Source organism: Punica granatum, chromosome 4 (genome assembly GCF_007655135.1).
Source record: "Punica granatum isolate Tunisia-2019 chromosome 4, ASM765513v2, whole genome shotgun sequence".
NCBI lineage: Eukaryota > Viridiplantae > Streptophyta > Magnoliopsida > Myrtales > Lythraceae > Punica > Punica granatum.
Genome location: NC_045130.1, coordinates 37826634 through 37853033, shown reverse-complemented (window position 1 = coordinate 37853033; position 26400 = coordinate 37826634). Strand labels below are relative to the sequence as shown.

Here is a 26400-nt window from a genome sequence, read left to right as displayed (position 1 = left end):
TACAATCATTACAAACCAATTAAAATCAAAACTCAACTCAACTCAACTCTAAATTCAAACGCACTCTGAGTTTTTTCAAACTTCTCCATGTCGACAAAGTTGTAATAATAATCACACAACATATATTTGAAGAGCCAAATAAAAGAAAAAATAAAGTTCGAATTGAGGAGAAAAATACGTCGCTGCCAAATTGAGTTGTCTTGTTGACCTCTTCTCTCGATCGAAATCTAATTATTTCCTCCATTATATGAATTTATTATATAAATAGACAAACCGTCACATGTAAACTTCCGGGAAACTGCTTTGCATAGCGATAGGACATCCCCTTTCAGCCCCCTCTCCTCATCCCACTCCCCCAAAATTATATATGGATGCCAAAGTCATATCCACCGGAACCCGGTACTCTTCCCTGCCGGAGAGCTACATCCGGCCGGAGTCCGACCGTCCCCGGCTTTCGGAGGTCTCCACCTGCGACAATGTCCCCGTCATCGACCTCGGCTGCCCTGCCCGTGCCAGCATCATCCGGGAGATAGGTCACGCTTGCGCTTCCTATGGCTTCTTTCAGGTTCGTAAAAACAAGTAATCAGTCAGCTGCTCCGAGAGAGTCCGAGGAAAAGGCGCATAATAATATTACTTAGAATGTTCTTTAGGTAATTAATCATGGGGTGTCGAAGGAGATGGTGGAGAGGATGTTCGGGGTGGCGAGGGAGTTCTTCGGGCTGCCGGTGGAGGAGAAGATGAAGCTGTACTCCGACGACCCGTCAAAGACGATGAGATTGTCGACGAGCTTTAATGTGAACAAGGAGAAGGTTCACAACTGGAGGGACTACCTGAGACTCCATTGCTATCCCCTCGACAAGTATGTCCCCGAGTGGCCTTCAAATCCTCCTTCATTCAAGTAAGACTCCTCTCTCTCTCTCTCCCCCCTCCCCATTCAAAAAAAGGAGTTTAATCGTTCACAAATATTAAGTGAAAATAATTAATCCTTCTAACTCCATAAGCATGGAAAAAGATCGATCATTTCATTTCGTGTTTTATTCAAACTTTGAGAGGGATATGGGATTCGAGATTCCTCGTACTAGGATATTTTGCTACTAGTTCTAGCTCTATCCATATGACGCGTGTCAGTATCTGACACGACGGCGCAAAAACAGACAAGATCCGTTGACCAGATAATAACGGCTTTCATATGTTGACATTAAGTTGAATTTACACCTAGACATGATTATTAGCTCAGAAGTCAATTGATTTCGAGAGTTTTTATTTTTTTTTCTAGCAATAAAAGCCACTTGATGGTTGATTACACATGTATTACTTTTCTAGCAAAAGTAATTACTTTTCTGATAGGTGAGCGGCGTAACCTATGTGACCTACAGAGGCCTGATACTTCTAGCACCGCACACTTTTTATTTTGTTTTATTATTGAGTGGCTTTTATTTTTTTTAATTTTAGATTTTTTTTTTAGGGTTTGTTTTGGTTACCGAGGCCATGTGCCGACATGCTGCTTCGCAAAACGAGGGGCCAACGGACGTTTCTGTTTTGTCAATATTTTTTGCTTTTTTGATGGGCTGTTGTTTTGTCAAAAGGAGGGAAATAAATCCCCCTGTTTGAGAGTAATTAATAAAAAAGATGGGATGAGTAATGTGAAAGAAACAATTTTTTTAAAAAAAATTATAAAAAAATTATAAAAGTTTTAGAAAAATTATTATAAAAGAAATGTGTAAAGGAGAGATTAAAAAATGCATGAATTCCTGTAAATTCCTCCCACTTATAAAGTTAGGAGATTTTTACGATACGTTTGATTTCGGAGTTAAAATAATTTTGATTTTGATTGTGAAAAAAGATAAATGAGATGTGATTATAAATTTGACTTGGGAAACGTGTGTTGAGTTAAAGTTAGAGTTAAAATTTTTGACTTGAGAAATATGTATTTTTATTGAATAGTGTGTTGAGTTAAAGTTAAAGTTAAAATTTTTGTGATTTTAATTCTGAAATCAAACAGATCTAATAATTGAGGGAAATAGATGGGGAGAATTCGCTCCAAATCTCTCCTCCTCCTTTCCCTCTCTTTCAAATAAATTTTCCAAATAAGGGAAATATTTTACGTCTAAATCCTCATTCCTCTCCCTCTAAATTCAGCTCTCAAACACACCCTAAAAATCTTCTACGTCGAATTAAACGGGTAAAGAGGATCGGATTTTAAATGCTCACGGGTTTAATAAGATGACCTTTTTGGAAAGAAGAAGTAATTGATGCGAGACGTAAAGAACGGTACTCCACTCCTTGTTTCTCGGTAATTGTCGTCTTTACCGTGGTCAAATCCAATAGTAATTGGGATTTGATTCTCCCCTTAGATTCCGGCAAGCATCATGTTCGGGGCTGCCTCCTCTGCCTATATTATAGGGTTTTTTTGGTCAGTTAGTGTGATGTCTGCTGACCTCAGCAGAGTGACATCACCCCCAACGTCGTATTTGGATCCATTTGTCTATTTTTTCTCGATTTTCTCCAATTATCGATCCCCTCCCCCCATGGTGGGTGACATCAGCAAGGGGGGTCGCGTTGACGTCATCACCACGGAACCCATGTTACCCCAGCTGAGGTCCACTTGACAAGGTAATGATAGTGTTGAATTAAGAAAATAGTACTGAAATTGAGAAAAATGTGTTTAATAATTGAGAGAATTTGATATTAAAAAATTAATTGTTATAATATAAGAAAAATATAAAAAAAAATTATAAAAAAAGATAAAAAAATAATGATTATATTCTTGAATTGAAAGAAAAGTAAAGTAACATTAAATTTGATTTTGTAAACAACTAGAACAGTTCATCTCAACTCTCATAAAGTAAACTAGGAGCGAACCCGGTGGTTGGCTCGGTTATTTGAATAAAATTTCGTACACTTTTTTTTATTTGATTTCTAGCATAAAAATAATCGAAAAACCATTTGAGGATTAAAAAAATCGAGAATCATCATTTCATTTTTTTCGTGTATCTTTTGGGCTCCAGATTATAAAAAAGACATAAATTATCTAAACATTTCATTATGCATGTGTAAAATACCCGTAACAAAAAAATAAGTTCAAAATAATTTAATAGATAACAAACTCAACAATATAATTAAATTTAAACGTTTGACCACTATAGATAACAAGTACAAAACAAATAAGTATGACACACAAATTAAGAAATTAAGAATATTGAGTGATAACATAAATTCCGAGTGAATTTGTTTACGAACTGCTTGTTTTTTGATCGGGGACCATTCTTTTCGTCTCAATTTTCTTTGGCCTCAAAGACCCACCTGAAAACCATTTAGTGAGAGGAAGAACCTCTATTTTAGTGTTGCATAGGTACGGATTTTTTGGACCCTCTGTTTTTTCGGGTATTTACTTACACCCCTAGTAGTAAACTAATTTATCTTCGTGCCACGTCAGCATATATGGCACCATTAAGAACCCAGATTAATAATAAATCGAGTTTCGCCGGAAGAACCTTGTATTTGGATTGTCCATAATAATTTATCAAGAGTTGCTATATCCTTCTAATAATCAATTTTTTGTAATTCCTTAATTTAAAATTTCATCTACAATGGGATGAGTTGTAATTTGTGTAATATTCAATGACTATTTTCATATATGTCAGTGGGATTTTGAATTAAGTTTATATTTAAGTATATCATTTAGGAGGCTTTGGCATAAAGGCTGAGATATGTAGACGTGACGAGTGTACAAGAGATAAGGCTAAGGAGTCAGCTTTACTGATTGGAAGGTGGAAAATTTTTCTGGAGTCAATGCTGCCAAGATGGCAGATGTAATACTTTTGAAATTACATTTTTAGTTTTTCAAATATATACTCCCCTTTTTTTTCGCTGTTCATAGAAAAAAATATTAATAGGTCATACCGTCATAGCACATCGAATTAAATTTAACATAAACGCAAAACTCCTGAGTTCATCGAAGTTTCAGTAACAAATGATGAATTGGCCCCATAGTATAGTAACTTTATATATTCATTGATTGTATAAATATTGTCGATCATAATAATTATGTTTGAAGGGTCGGGCTGTCTCCGGGCCACATGATAGTCACTGATCGTGCCTGCCGCCTCTATCTTTCCAAAATATTAAAATTTTGGTCCTCATCTATCTATTTATTTATTTGTTTGTTTGTCTATTTGTTGCAAAATAAGTCATCCTCGATGACGTGTCACGTAAAGTAAATCAAAACATTTGTAGAATTTGGAGACTAATGAAACTCATATCATAATAAATTTTAAGAGAGCGTGAATATAATGCAGTAGCACACACTATCAGTGAGCCGCTTTGCTTAGCATTTGAGTTGAGTTTTAATTCAATTCTATTTTAGCTTGGAATATATATAAATTAATTGAGTTTTAATGATTGTGTTGTTGAATTATGAGAAAAAATGTAAAAAAAAGTAATAAATAATTAAGAGAATTTATTATTAAAAATTAAATTAAATGATTAAAAAAATCGAAGAAAAAGAAAAAAAATAATTATGTTGTTGTATTTAAAATAAGTGAAATATAATTAAAAATAAATTGTAAAATCAAATAAATAGTAATTTTCATTTGTCAGGACTGGGTCCGTCCTAGCCCATTATTTACCTTTCCTATCCACCTGTTAGGCTATCGGCTTTTTTTTTAAAAAAAAAAAAATTTAAAATGACCGGAAAAGAAAAGTTGTTTGATTTCAAGATGGTATGGAATTTCATCGAGAAGACATTGTGGAATTTTCCAATTCACATGGGCTTGGGCTGGTGAAAAGAGCTGAACCCCAAACACAGTTCTGGGCCAGGCCTACGCAGAATGGGTATGCCGGGCCAAGAATGGATATCTTGAGTAATCTATGGTGGCCCGGGCCATGTAACATGTCTTGGGAAGAAATTCTAACCCCAGTCGATGTTCTCGAATCTCGACAGGGAAATTGCGAGTAACTACTGCAAGGAAGTCCGAGAACTCGGGTACCGGTTGGAGGAACTGATATCGGAGAGCTTGAACCTCGAGAAAGACCACATAAGGAATGTTTTAGGGGAGCAGGGGCAGCACATGGCAGTGAACTTTTACCCGGCTTGCCCCGAACCCGAGCTGACCTATGGGCTTCCGGCCCACACGGACCCAAACACGCTCACGATTCTGCTTCAAGACACGCAGGTGGCTGGCCTTCAGGTCCTCAAGGACGGCAAGTGGCTCGCCGTTAACCCAATTCCCGATGCCTATGTCATAAACATCGGCGATCAGCTGCAGGTACATTCGGATAGTAAAATTTCTCAAGAGACCACCACTCGGTCATATCCAAGTCTACTTAACTCATTAGTATGGTCTTATGATGTTAGTTCGTAAGCATTAATGCACTGGACTTTCAGGAAAATCAATAGCTTGCCAAATGATGGGAGCATAACTCACGAGTCGATCGCGATTTTGCAGGCTTTGAGTAACGGGAGGTACAAGAGCGTGTGGCACCGTGCGGTGGTGAATGCTGACAGGGATAGGATGTCCATCCCTACATTTCTCTGCCCGGCTGATGACGCGCTCATCAGCCCGCCGAAATCATTGATCGAGGAAGGTTCGAAAGCCGTGTACCGGGATTTTACGTACGCAGAGTACTACAAGAAGTTTTGGAGCCAGAACTTGGATCAAGAACACTGCCTAGAGCTCTTCAAGAACAAGTAAGGCAAAGGTTTGTTGACAAAAGATCAACCCTCACTGGTGTCATCAAACTGTCCAATGTTAAAAGATTGTTATGGTTCATTTGGGCAGCTCTTCTTTTCTTGATTTTGGGGGGGGGGTGAAGGAATAGCAATGGCTTCATTTGGATTCGATTCCGGCCCGTTTTCCTCTCTTTGTGCAACTCGGCCCCCTTCAATTCTAGCTTACAATAAACCCATTGTTTCACATGAATAATCAAATTAGTCATGGAACCGTCCGTACTTGCATTGTGTAAAGGGTCGTGATTCAAATAATAGCTTAATGAATTAATGATTGTATTGTTTTGTGTATCAAGTCGAGATTCAGTCGATAGCTTAAGGACACTTTATAATCTTTAAAAAAAAAAAAGAAGAAGATTCTGTCAGATAGAACTATAGAACTACGATTTTCAAAGATAATTTCTTAAGGATAAATTCTCCTTTTCCAACTAGTAAGAAGCCATTCTTTCATTTAATTGAAATTTGTGTTAAGGATTAGGACATAGTTTGTTTCACATGTATGACAACATTTCTACATCACAGGCCAAGGAACCTGCACACACAAGTACGCAAATCTCAAGAATATCGATCGATAATGTTAACTAATAGTTTAATGGCGGTCGTGATTTCACCCAAAAAGAAAAATTATGTCAAATAGAATATGATTTTAAAAAATATTTCTATGATAAATTCCAATTTTTTAACTTAGAAAGCATTCATCATTCAATATGAAATTAGCGTGAAGGATTAACTATATTTAGCATTAACCGGAAAAATATTTTAGCATTAATCAATTTACAATTTAACATGTTCAGTTTATTCCACATGTACGAGAGCATTTCTTCATCACAAGCAGCACAAAAATCACTCTTTTTCTTATTATTTTTCTTTTTGTAAGAAGGAAATACTAAGATTACCAATACATAGGAAAACTCCATCAGCAAGAAGACGTCCCATTAACCACCACAAGAACCAGCAATCAATGCTTGTATATGTACCCGAAATCCCGGAAAATTTTAAGCCTTCTTGAGGAACTCCATCACGTAGGTGTTGAAAGCGCAGCACGCCACGCGGAACCCTTCGAATCCCGCCCCCTTAGCCAAGGCCTCGAACTCCTTCTCTGTCCTCTCCTTCCCGCCTGGGTTGTGGGCCAACATGATGCAGTCGATGTGGATCACTCCCTTGGTCGCAAGGCTCGGGTCAGGAGACAATGGGAGGATGCACTCAGCCACAATCACCTTCCCATGGTCGGGAAGCGCGGCGTAGCAGTTCTTGAGGAACTTGAGGCAGTGCTCGTCGCTCCAGTCGTGACATATCCACTGAAAGGATATTGGCAGAGGCATCGTTTAAATATCATTCTTTGTTATTTCGAGATTCTTTCACAGTAAAGGTCTATTCTAGCTCACCTTCATGAAGATGGCATCTCCTTTCGGAACGCTGACAAACATGTCCCCTCCGACATGCTCCACACCTACAGCATATCCCGTAATTGATCCATCAGATCAACATTGTCACCCAACAAAGACATCTCAAATGGTAGATGTAGCACGTATCCTTAACTACGATTAAATATTTAGATGGAGTTGGACCCATGTAAAAGATGAGAAAGTACCCGGCAAAGAAGGAGCATCTTCGATCACGTGTGGCAGGTCGAAGTTGATGCCCTTGATCGATGGGTACTTAGCCACGATCATACTAAGCACGGCTCCGGTTCCACCACCGACATCGACAATTGTGTTCAGGCCCTCAAAGCCCTTGTATGTCTCGAGGATCTTCTTCATGGTAATAGTAGAGTGATCCGACATTCCCCTATTGAAGACCTTGTTGAATCGGGGATCAGTGCCATGGTACTCGAACGCAGTCATTCCGTAGGCTTTGTTGAACGGGATTCCACCTTCGAGAATCGCATCTTTCAAGTGATACCTGCATATCAATTACAGCAACACATTAATCCAACTATCCAAAAAAAAAAAACCATTAATCCAATGTTTGAGGAAATTTAAAAGGCAAAGAGAAACACAATGGAACCTGAAAGGAATCTCTCATGACTGTCACATAGTCATTTTATTACATTTCTTTCAAATAAACCGTCATTTCCGGCATGTTAAGATGCAGAGATCATCATGTCCACTGGGCAAAAGTATATCCGTATCTCTAGTTCGTGCTAGCAAGTCCTATGATCAGCACACAAGATTAATGTTGCTGTACCGTAGTTTTCAAGACAGATTCCATAACAACATTGACTTGGGGGGACTCTCGACCAAACCAAACCTACCCTAACCAAGTCTTTATCGATCGTTTGAGTTGCGTATTCAATTCTTCTACAATGTGCGGATTCTCTTCGGTATTAAGACGAAATGGTTGAGATCAATTGAACAATCAAGTCTTAATCCCCATGATAGGTACTCCTATAAAATTGGCAACCTGGTCCAAAGATGCCGAACTGTGAAGGCAAACACAAGGTACTGTGAACAAATGAAAATGCTGTGCCACAAAAACCTTATCTTCTGCAAATACTTTATTAGTCTGACGTCTCGTGCTATTTAAATACTTACATATGCTGCCTGCCAAAACCATTGTTTGCTAAATTTTTGCTATGAGTTTCGCCATATTCTGAATAATTAAAACAAGACTAATAAAGGTGCTGATGGCGTCCCCCCCAACAGATGGCAGCAAAACCAGGTCCCTCAACCACCCCCTCCATTAAATTATTATTATTATTATTTTCCGGTGAATTTATTATTATTTTATTATATTTTCTCCAGCTATATAATTACGTTGTTGAAATACTAATCTCGAATAGGCATCCCGTTTTTCTAGTTGCGACCATATAGCAGTTCATGATTTTTTTATTATATTACAATAAAATAAAAATCCTGCATGAACAGTAGTACTGTACAATGATACATGAATCTATTATAATGAAATAAAAATTATAATATAGGCATGGACAGTATTATTATGATAATCGAATGTGTAACTTCTTGATTGATAAATAATGGTACACGGTATTATGCAGCACCCCCTTTAGCAATTCATTATTTTTCTTACCTTTGTTTTTATTTTTTTCTTTTATAAAGACACGACAATGTTGGCCCACTAAAACAACCATTGCTTCCGGTCACGGCCACTTGCTAAGGTTGCAGTGGCCCGAGTCGACCCACTTCGGCTCCATTATTATTGGCTTAGGGGTTCTATGGAGTTGAGGTGGTTCAAGGGCTGATTCATGACCAGTCATTGCCACCGGGCATGTCCTTACAGTCGGTTTCGGATTCAATTGGCGCAAGTGAAACTTTCCTTTCACATGGAAAAAAAAAGAGAGAGAGAAAAAGGGGAGGGGAATGGGAGAAAATTACCAGCTCTCCATGAGGATCTTGTCCTGGTTCATGAGGCAGAGCGGAGCGATCGATACGCCGTCCTCGTTCTTCGTCAAGAACTTGCAGACGGGGCCGAGCCCGTAGAGCCTCTCGACCTTCCCATCGGGGAGGTCCCTGAGCTTGCATGTGAGGACGGAGTAGCTGGCCAGGAGGCGGAGGACGCGGTCGAGCGTGACGGGGGCCTCGGGGTTGATGGTGGGGAGCTGGACGGCGATGTCGGAGGAGGAGATGTAGCCGCCTCTGGCGGGGCATGACTTGGCCATGATCTCGAGGAGGTCGAGCTCCAGGGCGGCCTTGAGGACCATGGGGAGGACGGAGGCGCTGGCCAGCTGCATAGCGAAGAGGTTGGCCTCCTCGTCGGAGACCTGGGTCGGGGTCATCTGGGTCTCCGCTGATTGCCCGGTGGAGCCCATTTTCCGGTGAGGGAGAGTGAAGAGAAGGCTGAGAGGTTGAAGCGGAGGAAGAAGGGAAGAACAAAGGAGAGGATGGGCGAAAGGCAGGGCAGAGGAGATTGGGAGATTCTTTACTATTTAAGTGCAGACGATGCTAACTGTGTCTGTATTGTCTCCCCCACCAACTTTCGTACAGAATTGTCTTTTTACTTTTTATTTTTAAAAATGTAAAATATTATTTTTCACATAAATATTGCCAATAATATAAGTTCTTGTTCAAAGTAGTAGATTGATGACTTCAAAAAGAAGTAATATATATTATGTAAAATTTTTGGAGTATTTTAGGCATTGATCCTTAGATTGTATGAAATCTTTCCTTTTATGAGTCAACTATCAGGATCAAAAGTTTGCCCTACCAGTGCTCGAAACATGGTACAATAGACAAATTATGCTTCATATGAACATATTTTAATTAACTATAAGGGAAGAATTTAATACGCACTGCAAATATTTCATAACCAGTGTCACAAGTTGTCCTAATAGGAATTCGAGTGGACTAGCTCAAACTTATAAGTTAAATGGTCCATCGTGATCTCATCGAGAAAAGATTGCCCAGACTGTTTGGAAATCTTATGTGAATGGCTTATTATGGTTCCGGCAAGAGATATTAAAAAAAAAAAAAAGGGCAATTGTATAAACAATTTGCAATGCTTTTGCATCAAAAAAAGAAGGATTTGCCCTCTCATGTGAAGTTCGAGAAAATGTATAACGAATCTCGCCTGCTGTAACTCGTAGGTATTAAGTACACGAATAAATCATCGGCGACCAACACCAGAAAATACTTGGCTGTTTCGATTCTTCACAGGGAGGTGTAGATTCATTATATTCCGGTCATGGATGGCATGCTCTTCTGGAAGAAGAGATCTAGAAAATGACTTCCCTCCGGTAAAGAAGCGGTCTTCAAAGGGCAGGTACATTTTCCAGAGAAATGTAATTTTACCCTTCTTTTTTTTTTTTTAAGGTCATTAAACAGTTCTAAAACCTAAAAAGAATATGAACCAAAGAAACATTGAATGAAATTGAAACTACATCCGGTTCTCTATGTTCCTTCTTCGGCAGCTTCGTCTTTGCTCTGCTCTGCTGCAGCAGCGCCATTAACTCGTCAAACTTCTCGGACTTCCCCTACAATATCTCAATCTATAGAAGAAAATGTGAATGTTAGCATACCTTTCCCTCGGCCAAATACACCATCGCTTATATGAAGGATTCTAGTTATAAACAATGATATTGAAAATTATTCGAATTTTCAATATTTTAATCCAAAATTCTGCTTTGTTTTGAGCCAAAAACTCGATGAAGTTGTAGCTACATTTCTCAGCTAACTGCAACTAACTCTAAACACAGGGGACAAGCTCCTTCCCCCTTTTGGACTGACCGACCTCTATTTTCATCCCTAATATCAACAGTCGAGGTCATTATCTCTGTAAAAAGGTGAACAATTTATATTAAAAATCTGCATAGAAAATACAAATCAATATAAGAAGGAAAAAGAGGAGACCGGACTCTGCTCCACAGCCAAGCCATTGTTCTTTAAGATATCTGCTACTGTGACCACAGTTGCTATGGCTGCAAATATTCGAGTGGTTTATGGTCAATGATGTGATCCTTTCTCATTGGTCGATACATAAGAGTTAATTTGTAATACTATTGAAGGTTTGTGGGATGAAAATAAAAAAGTAAAACATGAAAGCACTTATAATTCATATTAAATGAGGGGATCGAAGAGCTCATATTAGGATGTGGATAATATATAAAGGTGCGCTCTTCATGGACCGAATATTTAATTTGGTCCCATTTTTCAAACTCTTCCTAATTTGACTATTCCACGGAAGGAACTCACCTAATCATGGAAATATTTTCGATCAATCGGCAACTTTGGTAAATGGCTCTGGAGTTAGACAAGTATGCAAGTTAAGTTCATTACTTAATGTGAGAGCGTCCCCACCAAAATAAAAAAGAAAAAAAGCAAAGAGCGTCCCCACAAACCGATCTCATCGAAAGGACTTTCGACCTAAATTTGCGATGTTCATGATCCTACGGTCACAAACCATCATTTTGCAGTGCTCACTCGGAACAGTTCATTAATAAGAAAAAGGAAAACGAAGGGTGACCCATATTCTCTAAAATATCCTTGCGTCTAAAAGACATTTCTCACACTCTAAAATCGGCGAAATTTGTCGGGGGAGGTTTCTAACAACTGCATCTTATTTCTTAATGATAGGGTTCAAGATCGTTTCTATTAAATTTCCATTGGATTTATACAGATTTATGTCCATTTCAACTTAAAAGCTCGAACTAATAAGTGGTGGTACTTAAGTCATATATTAACCCATAGATTTTCTTTTTTTTTTTTCGATGTGATATATTTCTGCCTACACGTTGTCACTTGCCTTTAAAGGCTCGCCCTCAACAATTGACCTCGAGCGGAGCTCATCTTCCGTGCTCGGACAAGGGGGGACACTAACGCGAGGCGCACTCTTGGCTGCACTCGACATACTGGGTCTGGTGTGGTATGGGTGCACACACGCGCGTAGGCACGCATACGCGTAACCTGGGCTTTGATACCATATTAAATTTCTATTGGGCTTATACAGACTTGTGTTCATTTCAACTTAAAAGTTCGAGCTAATAAGTGGTGCTACTCAAGTCATATATTAACCCATAAATTTTTCTTTTCTTTTTTAATGTGGGATTTATCCTATTTTACTCCTGAACAGTTTCGAAGAACTAATAATTCGGAGATATTTGCTTCCTGTGATATCGTAGAAATTTGCAATCGATTAAATTAACCACGTGGAAGGTGAGAGGATCAATCAAATGACGACAACAAATTGTTTAAATTACAGAGACTATTTAAATCTTAATAATCATGCAATTTTCCTTTGTGTTTCATTGGATGTTTGTGGATATATAAAGGTGTCATCGGTGCTTCCAAGGCACTTAAGCCTAATTCATAATTACAAACAATTATTTGGCCGGTTCGGTAAATATTAATTGGCTAACTTCGAGCGCTTGACTGATTCTTTTTTTAGTAATTTTAAAGAAAAAATTTCTAAAAATAAAATTTATTCTCTATAGAAAAATTAAAAATTAAACAGATGATGATCTCTATATATTTAGATATAAGAATTTTCTTTTAGAAGCATAACGAAAAAGGGATTTACAATTGGCCCCCGAAATGATCAATTATAGCCAGTTCTTCGTGTTGCAATCCCAACACATATTATAATGTCCAAAACGTATTTTCTCCAAAAAAATTCTCTTATTTCTCTGAAGTTCTATAGTGAAATACCAAGTATATCAGCGTATTATATTTTATACCGATCATCGCTCCGATTTCATTATCTTATATATATCCATCTCAAGGTCAATACGATCTATCAATATATAAGTAGCTTTTTCTTGCATTGAGCACATTTTGACAATTTTCTTTTCTGGAAGCAAAACTGAAAATTGAATTGAAAAAAGAAATAGGGAAGAGAAGACTTGAAGTTAGTGGGATTACATCGCACCTACTCCCGGAATAGACATATAATCGCAGCAATTGGTGACTGAAAGCGAAGAGAGAATGATTGCGACTGTCTTTTAAATTATTCCTCTCTCTCTCTCTCTCTCCCCACCCCAATCACTATACTATATACAAATTCTTCTCGAATATGTGTTTTGTTATCTGTCAAATAAATATACATATATAAAATATTGAAAATGGGGCATAGAAATTTCAATGTCCTGATCATACCACCCCACCAAATCCCCCACCAACCCATGCTATGCAATACTTTATCTCCAAGGAAATTAAAAATATATTGGCAAACTCATACAACATCAAAACTTCATTTGTGTGTGTATAATATATGTGTATCTATATATTTATATAATCGTACATATTTCAACGAGTCAACTGATGAATTTTTAATTTAGTCTAGATTAATCTTCAGGAAGAAGCAACCATTTCCATCATTATCTTTCCCCATCACCGCAAGGGCGTGGTACCATTTGATCCAATCATGTGCGGATAATCTATGAATATATCTGTATGTATTATGGATACTCTGGATTGTATAAATGTATAATAGGGAAACTTGTATATTTGCTATATTTGCTAGTTGATGTTTTTGGTAGCCTTAGATATTAGCCTAGAATATTTTTCGGTTTCCTCTTTTGTGTAACATCGGACATACTATTTATCTGTTCTTCAACATAATGAAAATCAAGTTGGACTATTCCAATCTTCACATGATATCAGAGCGCTTACGCTCTTGGACCAATTAGAATTCTCACGATGTCTGATGTGAGTGAAGGTGAGAGAAGCTCGAGAGGGGACAATGGCTCATCAAAGGGAAAGAAGGCAGGGGATAGCTCAAGCAGAGGCATGGAGATCCTGCCAATTTTTCGACTCACGTAGGCAGATAGCACGGGAGCACAGATCATTGGGTGTAGGCTTAACGGAGATAATTATTTGACGTGGTCACGTGCAATGTTAATTGCTCTCTGGGCAAAAAACAAGTTGCCGTTCATCGATGGTTCACTCGAGAAACCGGGAGAAGATGACCATTTGAGAGAAAGGTGGGAGAGATGCAATTTCACACTTATAGCATAGATGTTCAACACCATGGAAGAACGACTTCAGGCTACAATTGCATATGCTATTGACGCAAAAAGCCTATGGGATTATCCCAAGGAGAGATACTCCGAGGGTAATCAGACGAGGGTTTTCCAAATTAAAATTAAAATTTGTCTCTTGCGGCAAGAGTGCTTGAGCATTCAGGATTATTATGGGAAACTAAAGCTGTTGTGGGGCGAGCTGGAATTTTACCTCGAGCTCTGGGTTGTACTTGCAGAGCGAGAGCGACGATTACAAGACAGCGGGAGATGGAGAAATCATATCAATTCCTTATGGGATTGACCTTCGAATTCAACAAAATTCGGTCTATAATCCTCAGTATCGAGCCGATGCCGAATCTGAACAAGGTCTACAACATGGTCGCAAATGAGGAACAACAGAAGATTGTTGCTCAGGCTCGAGATTCTATCCTTGAAGCAGCTGCGTTTCTTGCGAAGGGAGAAGCAGCGCAGAGGAACAACACTCTATTTGGGAATTTGGAAATCCCGATTGGTGGAGAGAAGATGGAGAAGAGGCCCACCTGCACAAATTGTAGGAAATTGGGCCATTCAAAAAATTCTTGCTAGGTAAGGGTGAGTCCAGAATAAGCTGGCCTGAACGAAATAATCGCAATCCAACGGAAAATGGGCCGAGATAGAGGGGGTCGAGTCAGGCAACTGGAAGGTGGCAGTCCAGCCCAAGTCGGAGCGGCTCTAGCCCAACAGTTTTTAGAGCGAGGCAGCGGGAGCCAAGTACAGTGAGTAGAGAAAGGCCCAGAGGCAGTAACTGGCCTGGTCCAAATCCACAGATTGTAGAAGCTGTCCAAGCAGAAAAATGAGTGGGCCAGACTTCGGGAGTAAAGGAGAGCAGGCCTGGAACTGCTCAATGAGAGAAGCAAGGGGGTCGGACTTCATAAATAAGGGGGAGCGGGCTTGAGAGAGTAGAAATTGAAAGGGAAAGTGGCCCAGATGGCCCTAGAAAATTGGCTGAATTTTTTGAAGGTTCGTAGACGAAATTGGGGGATTCGAATGTCACGGAGTCAAATATGAATAAGAGGAATATCTCACAAGAAGTGGTTTTGCGACGATCAGAACGAGTTTCTTTTCTTCCCAAGCATTTAAAAGACTTCATTGTCCACACTGCTCGCCACGAGAACCCCTCTCCTAGTCCATCCACCTCCTTGAACTCCTCAAGTATGTTCTACACTATTCAGAGATTTATCGATTATTCGAATGTCTCTAAACATCACAAAGTATTTCTAGCTGCCATTGACTTTAACAAAGAGCCTACAACTTATCGAGAGGCCGTCTGGGATCAAAGATGGAGAACTGCAATGGCGGAAGAAGTTCGTGCACTTGAGTTGAATAATACTTGGATGATTGAACAACTCCCCTCTGGCAAACGTCCCATCGGGTGCAAGTGGGTATATAAGGTGAAGCACAGGGCCGATAGAAGTATAGAACGTTATAAGGCCCGATTGGTTGCGAAGGGCTTCACGCAAGTGGAAGGAGTTGACTATCATGAGACATTTGCGCAGGTAGCTAAACTAGTAACTGTGCGATGCTTATTGACAGTTGCAGTTGCTAAGGGATGGCATATTCATCAAATGGACGTCAATAACACCTTTTTGCACGGGGATCTAGACGAAGAAGTCTACATGGAACTACCCCCGAGCTTTTCTATTTCGAGGAATGGGAATGTGTGCAGGCTACGCAAGTCTCTATATGGTCCGCGACAAGCATCGAGGAATTGGTTCTCGAAGTTTGCTGATGCTCTTCGGCAGTATGGGTTTATCCAATTAGGTGCAGATCATTCTCTTTTTACTTTCACTCGAAGTGACGTATTCCTTGGCGTATTAGTGTATGTTGATGATTTAATCATAGTGGACGATAGTCCTAGTCACTAAGACTCTTTCAAGGGTTATCTGGATAAGTGCTTCCGCATAAAGGACTTGGGACCCCTGAAGTACTTTCTTGGCATTGAAGTCACTAGAATGGATTCTGGACTTTTCCTAAGTCAGAGAAAGTGTGTTCTCAATATTTTGACTGAATGTGGCATGTTGGCATCGCGACCATCGCCTTTCCCTATGGAGCAGCATCATCGACTGTCCACAAGTTTTAGTGACTTATTATCGGATCCTGTCAAATACAGACGTCTGATCGGGAGACTTATTTATCTGACCATCACCAAGAAGGAGATCAGCTATTCTCTTCATATTCTAGCACAGTTTATGCAGGCACCACGCCAGGACCATTGGGATGCTGCTATGTGGGTTCTTCGATACTTGAAGCAATCTCCTAGTAAGGGAATTTTTCTACGGCCTCCTTCGCTTAAGCTGGAAGCTTTTTGCTATTCGGATTGGGCAAGTTGCCTTTTGACCCGTCGCTCTGTTACGGGTTATTTCATTATGCTTGGAGGCTGTTCGATTTCATGGAAGATGAAGGAACAGACAACGGTCTCACACTCATCTGCTAAAGCAGAATATTGAGTAATGGCGGCAACGGTTAGTGAGGTCATTTGGCTGCAGAGTCTTCTTTCTTCTCTTGGGATACATATGACTACACCGACTCAATTATTCTGTGACAACCAAGCCGCATTACACATTGCAGCTAATCTGGTTTTTCATGAGCGAACAAAGTATATTGAGATAGATTGTCATTTCGTTTGTGAACATCTCAAGTTAGGTGTCGTGGCTACCAACTACAATTGGCAGATATCTTCACAAAGGCACTGGGTCGTGACCGCTTCCGCTTCATTCTCTCTAAGTTGGGCATTCGCGATCCTCATACTCCAACTTGAGGGGGAGTATTATGGATACTCTGGATTGTATAAATGTATAATTGGGAAACTTGTATATTTGCTAGTTGATGTTTTTGGTAGCCTTAGATATTAGCCTAGAATACTTTTCGGTTTCCTCTTTTGTGTAACACCGGACATACTATTTATTTGTTCTTCGACATAATGAAAACCAAGTTGGACTATTCCAATCTTCACAGTATGTATATACTATCTAAGACATGCACGGTCCCATTGCCACTATATGTTGCACATGATCATGTAGAAGAAGCAATGTCCAAACTATATATAGTTACTATATTATAATCTTGATAAGGGAAGAAGGGTGATTTGAAGAATAAGATATTTCTCTAAGTCATCTAGATTCAAATCAATATCCAGACCTTTTTATTTTTAAATAACGACCTTTTCGCAGATGATTATGATGATTGGCCGTAGACCTGACCCCAGACAATGGATCCAAAATTCTCGATTTGTTGGGAACGCAAACTTGAAGCTAATGTTTGGAAAATATAAATAGAAAATTATCGGAAAAATGTTTTATTCGTCGTGAACATGCATGCGTATGTACATTCACTTGAATGAATGATGTTTTGATTGTGGGCCTTTGATGAGAGAAATGACCGTAATCATATATACGCAATAAAACATTTTATTTGGGCCTAACACAATAAAACATTCAGAGAGAGAAAAGGTTATTGTATTAATGGCCCCCATCTAATTGAAGCCCAGGCCCATTTTCTTCTAAAGTCATATAATGGGCTCAAACTAATTAAAGCCCAGACCATTTTAGTCGGCCAGGATTGCCGGAGGCCGCAGAAGCCGCCTGCGACCTCCGCCCGGGCCACCGTGTCCGGCAGCAGTCCTCCCACCCCCATAACCGAGGTCCCTCCCCTGCCCGCTCTCCTTCGAACAAGCTCACAAGATTCGGAATCAGTCGTCGACTAGGTCAGCGTCATCACCCGATCTTAGGTAGTGGTAGGTAGGTAGGTGATATATTGCTCTTATAAAGTGATTATTATAGTGTTAAATTGTTGCTCTCTTGTTGATGTTGATTGCCCGTATCAAACATCCGAAAGCCGCAGAATCTCATACTGTGATATATTGCTCTTGTTGTTGTAACAGGTATATATTCTTGGGATGCTTCAATATATATCTGCCTCAGCCTTTTTTGGTCTTCTTTCTGACAGCGTCAATCCAATTACATGTTTTTATCGTTCCGACTGTTGTGTTATAATTAGAAATGATTGTGGTTTGTTTTGTAATCTGGTAATGGTAGTTGGTCCGTTGTAAATTCAGTTGATATCTATGTATTTTCTCAAATTTGATACTGAAGCAATCAATTGTTATTTATTTATATATATATATATATATATATATAAAATACGAGCACTTTCAAAGTGTTTCTTCAATTTTAATAAAATACTCTTATACTATCTTTACTTTTCCTCCTATACTTTTGGGTCGTGACTTTTGATTGTATCCTTGGCAAGTTGTTTCTCCAATTCTAATAATTTTAAAAATACCCTTATACTCTCGTGACTTTTCGCCATACACTTTTGGCTCGTGATTTTTGGTCATACCCTTAGCAATATATTTATGTTCCGTCTATGTGCTCATTGTGAATTTTACTCATGTATATAATTAACATAATAAATCTCTACTTTTTAAATCACCATATTCTAATCAAAATGAAGAAAAGAGAAATAGTCTTCAAGACATGGTCCTTTTCAGGAGAAACGGCACATTTCGGTTTTTCGAGCAAGCAAGGGATTAGAAACATATAGACAGGAGCTAGCTATCGATCGATCATTTTATGTGTGCGGCCGGAGGTGAATTGAGGTGGACTTGAAGTACGGATGTACATTGGATACTCCTAAGCCCTAACTTCCACAACCGAATGAATGCAATCGGAAATGGTTCCATTTAGGAATCTCTTGATAAGGAGATCGTAAATGGACTTCTAGAAAATGTGATTTTCAAAAAAAAGAAAAACCAACGGAAGACGGTAAATTACAAATTTCTTGTAGTGTACATAACGAACCGATATACTAGCGGGGGTTTCTCCGGGAACTGAAGTTAACGGATTACCACAAAGAAAACATGGTACAAGGTCCGAACCAACATTATATCAATAACACTCCCAAGTTACTTTTGATAATAACTTTTGACAATTGATCAAATACTACAGTGCCGCGGTGAAGCTTTTGCTTGCTTAGTTCACAGTTTAATGAAATGCATTCGATAGTTATGGGAAATAGAATATAGAAAAAAGAACATCAAGACGAAGCCTAGATCAAGCAATCAAACGTGTTAAGTAAACCAAATCCTCACTCCCTGATTTAGCCAGCGCCTTTAATTAATTACCCGACAATTCATCCGTATCTCGCCAGCATTGCCCATCAACACATTGAGCTTGCTCATCTTCACCATAGCAGCAGCAAAGTTTCTCTTCCAGAGCAACGGATTCCTCGCATTTTGGATTACTTGGTTAGCAGTCGCGGAATTTGTCAGTAAGGTCTGGTCGGATGTGAAAAGTCCCTTGTTAAGGAGGATGTCAAGGTAGTATCCAACGTCGGTGGTTGCTGGGCTGAGTGTCATGGGGACCACGAGGTTCGGGTCATTACTGTTTTGCGGGCACTGCTGTTTCAAGGTGGCCGCATACCTTGGGTCTAAGGTCGGGTCTTGGCTCATTGTAGCATTGAAGCTATACAACCTATTGCGGAATGAAGTGCAATGAGACCGGCCAATTGTATGGGCCCCTGCAAGCACATACAGTGAAATTATAAGCATTCCACATGAAAATACGTACGTACGTACTACATCCTGAAAAAACTTAATAATTACTTATGTAATGTCGATTATTTTTAATTACCAGAGAGGGTGACCATTTCTTCTTGAGTGAAACCTTTGCTGGCAAAGCTTTGTGTGAGTTGGTCGACATTTAAAGACGGTGGAGGTAAGTTTGCCAATGCCTCTGATGCAACCGATACCCTCCCGTCTCTCCTTCCTGCTGGGACCGCATAGCTGAAGCCTCCTGTCTGTAAATGATCGAAATTTGGAGGAAAAAGGAAAGAATGACAATATAGTACAGTGTTTATATGTATATTGGTTTAAAAAGTCACGAAAAAATATATAGATCCGGCAAATCTTTGTTCGGATAATAAGTCCCCCTTACAATTTCGACACTGTCCCTTGCTGCAAATGCTAGGATATCAGCACACGAGACAACTCCCTTGCACGCAGCTTCTAGTCGAGCCTTGGCATTGTCGATGACCTCGAATCCTCGCAGGCTGGGATTGTTTGGTGGAGAATCCTTCTCGGCCGTGTTCGAGGGAGTGGAATCAATCAGGACCGACCCGTCACAACCCTGGGGGAGAAAAAGAATTATATAACCTTTACACATCATGACTGGACATTTTGTGAACGATAATAATTATATGATATGTTTAACTTAACAGTCTTAACTCGTCGCTTGTACTCGTAAGAAAGAAATAAGCATTTAAAAACCGGTAAGATCTTTCGTGTTTTCAAGAACCATATACACAGCGCTATAGCTAAGTTCATAATTATGTGACTTACCCTGACAAAGCAGTCGTGGAAGTGCACCCTCACAAGTCCGGGAGCAATGCCTTTGTCCTTGAAGAAAGCTTTCTTAACCTCATCCTTAACAATGAACTCGGCTAACGGGCATTTATTCGCGTAGAATCCAACTTGAAGTTGAGACACTACGCATTGAGATGCCAAGAGAAGTGCCAATACTACACGAAATGGAGAAATTAGCTTCATCATACTGTTGACGATCGACACCCACTTTCAACTCCTTTTGCTATCTCTTTCGAGAGCACAAACGAAATGGTTACTAATTATTATTAGTATATGCGTTGATATGTTTGAAGTTGGAAGAACCCCTCGAAGCTGAGCTATATATAGTGGAATAAAAGGAATACTTTATTGACATAATAACGTGTATGAGTTGGGCTTACGATTGTTATTATTATTATTTTATACACTTCAAGTGGTATGTGAGAGAGCCAGAGGCTGGAATGTTGATGTAATACTTGGACAACGACCGAGAAAATGATTTGCCCATGTAACCTCTATACTTATCAAGTATACGTCGATAATGTGGTGAACAAAATAACAATCGCATCTACAGTTTTGTATACTTATGTCTAATACATGAGATCGGTCTAACTTGCATACATTTGCTTAATTTCTCGTTGCAACACATTATAGCTCGGTCTATGTATGATATGTATTAATGAAGTACTTTGTTCTATGATCTGCGAGGCATCAACAAATTTAATTTTTTTGTTCTATGATCTGCGATTCATCAATAGACTTAATTTTTTTTTCGGTTACAGGAAAAACTCATCATGACCATAGTACAATGAAATAATATCCCTAATTATAGCTAATAAATGGTACAAATAGTCATACCATAAGTTTTAAAATTGGAATATCTTGATTATTAGACGAGAACGTGCACTATTATGCAAGACTCTTTATTATATCAACAGACTTAGTTAAATGTTAAATAATTATTGTACTGATTTATATTGTTTCCTGACCTTCCTCTCGATCATCATATCTTTATGAGCTTATATTAAATATGTATAACATAACGTTCTTCGCGGGAAGTGGATATTGTACTATATCGCTAAAACCAAAAGGGGCAACGAAATGAAATCTAAGTTGACTTTACAATCGAAGATTTCAATTGGAGTTGTTACATGCATGCACTGCAGGATAGAGATGGAAAGGAGCAAAAATATATTGAGTAATAAACAATTATACCGCGTCATATTTAATAAAATTAACTTTTTATGTTAGACAGTTGTATAAAAATTTATATGATATTAAAGCATCGATTTAAATATACCATCTTTAATTAATTTCACGCGATGAGTCATCAAAATTAATCCAATTCACACATGAAAGGCGATAATAAATAATAAATAATTAGATCACGTCATATCTAATAACATTAATTTTAAAATTAGACGATTATGATAATTTAAGATCTCACATAATCTTGTCCAATTTAATTTCGGCGTATATTGAATGTCCAATTAAGTCAAACATATATCTGTTTTGGGTGTACTTTTCGGTTCCTTTGTGATCAAATAATATTATACTTTTTAGTAGATGACAGTTAAGGGGCATAACAAACATTTGCTTATGCAAAACGATGACTTGCAATTGCCAAGTTTTTCAAACTCATGCGTCACGTAATCTTTTCAAGTCGATCGAAAATTCAGTAATGATTCATCAATCATAAGTACAAACATTTGTAAAAAGATATCGTTCATTGCCAACTTGGATGGTGAAAACATCCTCGAATTCTTTCTCGATAATTTCTCACTAAAATTCTCTTTAATTTTGTCTTGTACGTAATAGAATCAGCTGAACGAGTAGAGTGCTTAAGTGTAAAATCACTTACTTGTTGGAAAAAATCCATGGGCTTACTTCAGACTCGGGCCTATCCGCAACCCAAAATCTTAAGCCAATGGGTTGCTAGACCATTATCTCTTATAAACCTATGTGGGATTACTTCCAACACCCGCACTTACCATTCTCCATATAGGAGAGAAACCGGCCCAACAATTCCCCCCCTTCTCGACTATATGGAGGACTTCGAGCCGGGCTTTCACTTTCGGACTCGGATACCAATTGTTAGGCCCTTCACCAGCCACGAGTTCCACACTCGGGCCTTGGTGTGGTGTGGATTTCCACGCATAGCGTGTGCACTTCCTTAGGATTGTTACCTTGGGCTCTGATACCACTTGTTGAGAAGGGATGTACTCAACGAAACAATAACGCAGGGATTAATCTTCCTCCCCTACTAGTGTAATCGAGATAGGAACTAATCAAATCAACCAACAAGCAGTAAAGTAAAAGAACACCAAAAATTTTACGTGGAAAACCCCGATGTGGGGAAAAACCACGGGACCAACTCCAAATCAACGATCCACTATGAATGAAGGTTATACAATGTCTTTCATCAAGGATAAACTCTTGGATCACCAAACTCAAGAGAAACACTCTCTTGGATCACCCAAACACTAAATTCGTCACCCACACCGGGTGGTTCACAAAGTCAGCTGAAACAGCACCTACAGAACTCGAATAGAAATTCTGACCGTTCATAACTTAGCCCCACGTGTTGTGAAGCTGCTGTCAAAATTTTGTCCCAATCGGAGTTCGTTTGACGTCCTGATCGAGGTTTGATCTCCAGCTGCGCGCTGCCCCTGTTGATCCGAATTCTGCTCTGTTCCCCTCTGTTATTCTGTGCTGATCTGCTGCTCAATTCTGCCGCCTCTTACCCAGCGAATTTAGCTGAAAATTAACCCTAACTAAAGTGGGTCCTTGGGCCTATTAAAGCCCGATAAAAGCCCAATATGATTTGAGCCCAACTTCCTCCAAATTGGAGGGATACCCAACAAACTCCCCCTCCCGACTATTTGGAGGCTTCAAGCATACCGGCTATACTTCGGCAAACATGAAGTTTCTCCCTATCAAGAGGTTTTGTCATCATATCAGCTCCATTCTCATCAGTATGCACTTTGTCTAGTTTCACCAGCTTGAACTCCAACACATCTCTAATCCAATGAAACTTGATATCGATATGCTTCGACCTCGAATGGAAAGTGGGATTCTTGCAAAGATGAATGGCGCTTTGACTATCACAGTGTAGAACATACCTTTCTTGCTTCAAGCTCAACTCCTGCAAAAACTTTTGCAACCACAACATCTCCTTGCAACCTTCGGTCACCGCAATATATTCGGCTTCCGTTGTAGACAAAGCGATGCACTTTTGAAGCCTTGATTGCCATGAGATAGCTCCCCCTGCAAAAGTCATCAAGTATCCCAAAGTGGATTTCTGGGAATCGATATCTCCTGCCATATCCGCATCCGTGTAGCCCACTAACTCCGGCTTACCAGTACCAAAGTGTAAACACACCTTGGATGTTCCTCTGAGATACCTCAGGATCCATTTAACTGCATTCTAATGCTCTTTCCCCGGATTGGAGAGAAAACGACTAACCACACCAATAGAATGAGCGATATCTGGCCTTGTACAGACCATGAAATACATTAAACTTCCTACAGCTGATGAGTAAGGAACTTTCTTCATCTCTTCTTTCTCCTTCTCACTTGTAGGACATTGCTTCGAGCTAAGTTTGAAATGAGAAGCAAGTGGTGATGAAACTGGTTTAGCATTACCCATGTTGAACCGATCCAAAATCTTCTCGATGTACTTCTCTTGAGAAAGCCAAATTTTTCCACTTGATCTGTCACGAGAAATATGCATCCCAAGGATCTGCTTTGCCGGTCCTAAATCCTTCATAGCAAAGGACTTGCTGAGCTCTTTCTTCAACTCTGCAATCTTGCTCATATCATGACCAACAAGTAACATATCATCCACATATAACAGGAAAATGATAAAATCACCATTCGAGAATTGTTTCACGAACACACAATGATCTGCAGTTGTCCGTGTGTAGCCATGGCTCAACATGAAAGAGTCAAACTTTTTGTACCACTGCCAAGGTGCTTGCTTAAGCCCATACAAGCTCTTCCTCAACCTGCACACCAAATGCTCCTTACCTTTAACTCGGAATCCTACAGGCTGCTCCATATATATTTCTTCCTCCAAGTCACCATGCAGGAAAGCTGTTTTTACATCGAGCTGCTCGATCTCCAAATTCAGACTAGCTGCCAGTGCGAGAACAACTCGGATCGATGACATCTTGACAACAGGCGAAAAGATCTCCTCGAAGTCAACTCCTTTCTTTTGGTTGAAACCTTTCACTACCAGTCGAGCTTTGTATCGAGGTCATGAGTTCTCTGTCTTCAACCTGTAGACCCATTTGTTCTTCAATGATCTCTTACCTTGCGGTAGCTTCACTAGGTCATACGTGTGATTTTTAGACAAGGAGTTCATCTCCTCATTCATCGCCTTCAACCAGTGCTCCTTGTGCTCATGTGCCACAGCTTCACCATAGCACTCAGGTTCTCCCCCGTCAGTCAGTAGCACATACTCATGAGGCGGATATCTTGTAGATGGTCGTCTTATTCTATCAGATCGTCCAGGTAGATCTGCAGGCTCTAACTGTAACTGCGAGCCTGTATCATCCGTAGTCACATCATCATCTACCTGAGGAATCTCACCCCCAGTCGTGGTTTCTTCATACTCACTAGGCACCTCTTCCACTGGATGCTCTACATCAACCGATACAGGAATAGAGATCTCGTGAGGATTGCCTACTCTGGCCTTCTCTAACTTTTGCAAATCCTCGATTGTTTGGTCCTCAAAGAACACAACATCCCTGCTCCTGATGATCTTCTTGCTATCAAGGTCCCAAAACCTGTACTCAAACTCTTCATGTGCATAACCCAAGAAGATGCACTGTTTTGCCTTGGCATCGAGTTTTGATCTTTCATCTCGAGGAATGTGAACAGATGCCCTGCACCCGAAGACTCTGAGATGCTTGTATGATACTTTCTTGCCGGTCCACACCTGCTGGGGTACATCTCCATCAAGTGCAAGTGACGGTGTAAGATTAATAAGATCAACCGCTAACCTCATTGCCTCGCCCCAGAAAGACTTAGACAGTTTCGCCTGAGAAAGCATACAACGAACTCTCTCAACAATTGTGCGGTTCATCCTCTCTGCAAGCCCATTTTGCTGTGGTGTCTTCGGTACCGTCTTCTCAAGTTTGATACCGTGAGTCCTGCAATAGTTCTCGAAAGGACCCCTATACTCACCACCATTATCAGCTCTGACACATTTAAGCTTCATGCCCGTTTCTCTTTCCACTGCTACATGGAAGTTCTTGAAAATCTCAGTCACCTGATCTTTAGTTCTTATAGGGTAAGCCCAAACCTTCCTGGAGTGATCATCTATAAAGGTCACAAAATAGAGAGCACCACCAAGAGATCTATCCGACATGAAACAAACATCAGTATGCACAAGATCAAGTATATGATCGCACCTAGAGGGACGACTTCTAACAAAAGAAACTCTCCTCTGCTTACCAGCTAAACAGTGATTACAAGTGCTCAAGTGCATACCTTTAACGGGCAAAGACTGCTTTCTAGCAAGAATTTGAATACCTTTCTCGCTGATATGCCCAAGTCTCATGTGCCATAGCTCGATAGGATAATCCTCAACAACATTAATTTGACCGGAATTGTGCTTGGCATGTAGCCTGTAGAGAGTGTCGGTCTTCTGACCCCGTGCCACAATCAACGAACCCTTGGAGAGCTTCCATCTCCCATTGCTAAATTCGTTACTGTAGCCTTCATCATCAAGCTGACCCGTCGAGATTAGGTTAAGGCGAATTTCTGGAACATGTCTCACCTTCTTCAGAAGCAACTTGCAGCCAAGCTTGGTCTCTAGACAGACATTACCAGTACCGACAATCTTGCATGACTGTCCATTCCCCATCCTCACAT

The 26400-nt window shown here is 39.7% G+C and overlaps 3 protein-coding genes across 3 annotated transcripts; 1 reads left to right on the top strand and 2 right to left on the bottom strand.

Moving 5' to 3' along the window:
- Window positions 1–286: 286 nt before the first annotated feature.
- LOC116204073 (protein DOWNY MILDEW RESISTANCE 6) lies at window positions 287–6019 on the top strand. Its single transcript, XM_031536133.1, has 4 exons — window positions 287–565; window positions 651–898; window positions 4943–5267; window positions 5448–6019. The coding sequence occupies exons 1-4, from the start codon at window positions 368–370 to the stop codon at window positions 5691–5693; spliced, it is 1017 nt and encodes a 338-aa protein (XP_031391993.1). The 5' UTR covers window positions 287–367; the 3' UTR covers window positions 5694–6019.
- A 444-nt stretch (window positions 6020–6463) lies between these two features.
- Window positions 6464–9615, bottom strand: LOC116204072 (caffeic acid 3-O-methyltransferase). Its single transcript, XM_031536132.1, has 4 exons — window positions 9064–9615; window positions 7320–7630; window positions 7114–7178; window positions 6464–7026 (listed from the first exon to the last, which is right to left on the bottom strand). The coding sequence occupies exons 1-4, from the start codon at window positions 9495–9497 to the stop codon at window positions 6724–6726; spliced, it is 1113 nt and encodes a 370-aa protein (XP_031391992.1). The 5' UTR covers window positions 9498–9615; the 3' UTR covers window positions 6464–6723.
- Window positions 9616–19064: 9449 nt separating this feature from the next.
- LOC116203164 (peroxidase 5-like) lies at window positions 19065–20819 on the bottom strand. The gene is made up of 4 exons (XM_031534827.1): window positions 20518–20819; window positions 20114–20305; window positions 19811–19976; window positions 19065–19697 (listed from the first exon to the last, which is right to left on the bottom strand). The coding sequence occupies exons 1-4, from the start codon at window positions 20725–20727 to the stop codon at window positions 19291–19293; spliced, it is 975 nt and encodes a 324-aa protein (XP_031390687.1). The 5' UTR covers window positions 20728–20819; the 3' UTR covers window positions 19065–19290.
- Between the last annotated feature and the right edge of the window lie 5581 nt (window positions 20820–26400).

What these genes read in the sequence shown, in the direction of transcription:
- LOC116204073 (XM_031536133.1), top strand. Translation starts at nt 368, where the DNA reads ATGGATGCCAAAGTCATATCCACCGGAACCCGGTACTCTTCCCTGCCG. An exon ending in CTTCCTATGGCTTCTTTCAG is followed by an intron (nt 566 to 650) that starts GTTCGTAAAAAC and finishes AATGTTCTTTAG; the next exon opens with GTAATTAATCATGGGGTGTC. An exon ending in TCAAATCCTCCTTCATTCAA is followed by an intron (nt 899 to 4,942) that starts GTAAGACTCCTC and finishes GAATCTCGACAG; the next exon opens with GGAAATTGCGAGTAACTACT.
- LOC116204072 (XM_031536132.1), bottom strand. Translation starts at nt 9,497, where the DNA reads ATGGGCTCCACCGGGCAATCAGCGGAGACCCAGATGACCCCGACCCAG. An exon ending in AAGATCCTCATGGAGAGCTG is followed by an intron (nt 7,631 to 9,063) that starts GTAATTTTCTCC and finishes ATTGATATGCAG; the next exon opens with GTATCACTTGAAAGATGCGA. An exon ending in AGATGCTCCTTCTTTGCCGG is followed by an intron (nt 7,179 to 7,319) that starts GTACTTTCTCAT and finishes GATATGCTGTAG; the next exon opens with GTGTGGAGCATGTCGGAGGG.
- LOC116203164 (XM_031534827.1), bottom strand. Translation starts at nt 20,727, where the DNA reads ATGATGAAGCTAATTTCTCCATTTCGTGTAGTATTGGCACTTCTCTTG. An exon ending in TCCACGACTGCTTTGTCAGG is followed by an intron (nt 20,306 to 20,517) that starts GTAAGTCACATA and finishes TTTCTCCCCCAG; the next exon opens with GGTTGTGACGGGTCGGTCCT. An exon ending in AGAAATGGTCACCCTCTCTG is followed by an intron (nt 19,698 to 19,810) that starts GTAATTAAAAAT and finishes ATGTGCTTGCAG; the next exon opens with GGGCCCATACAATTGGCCGG.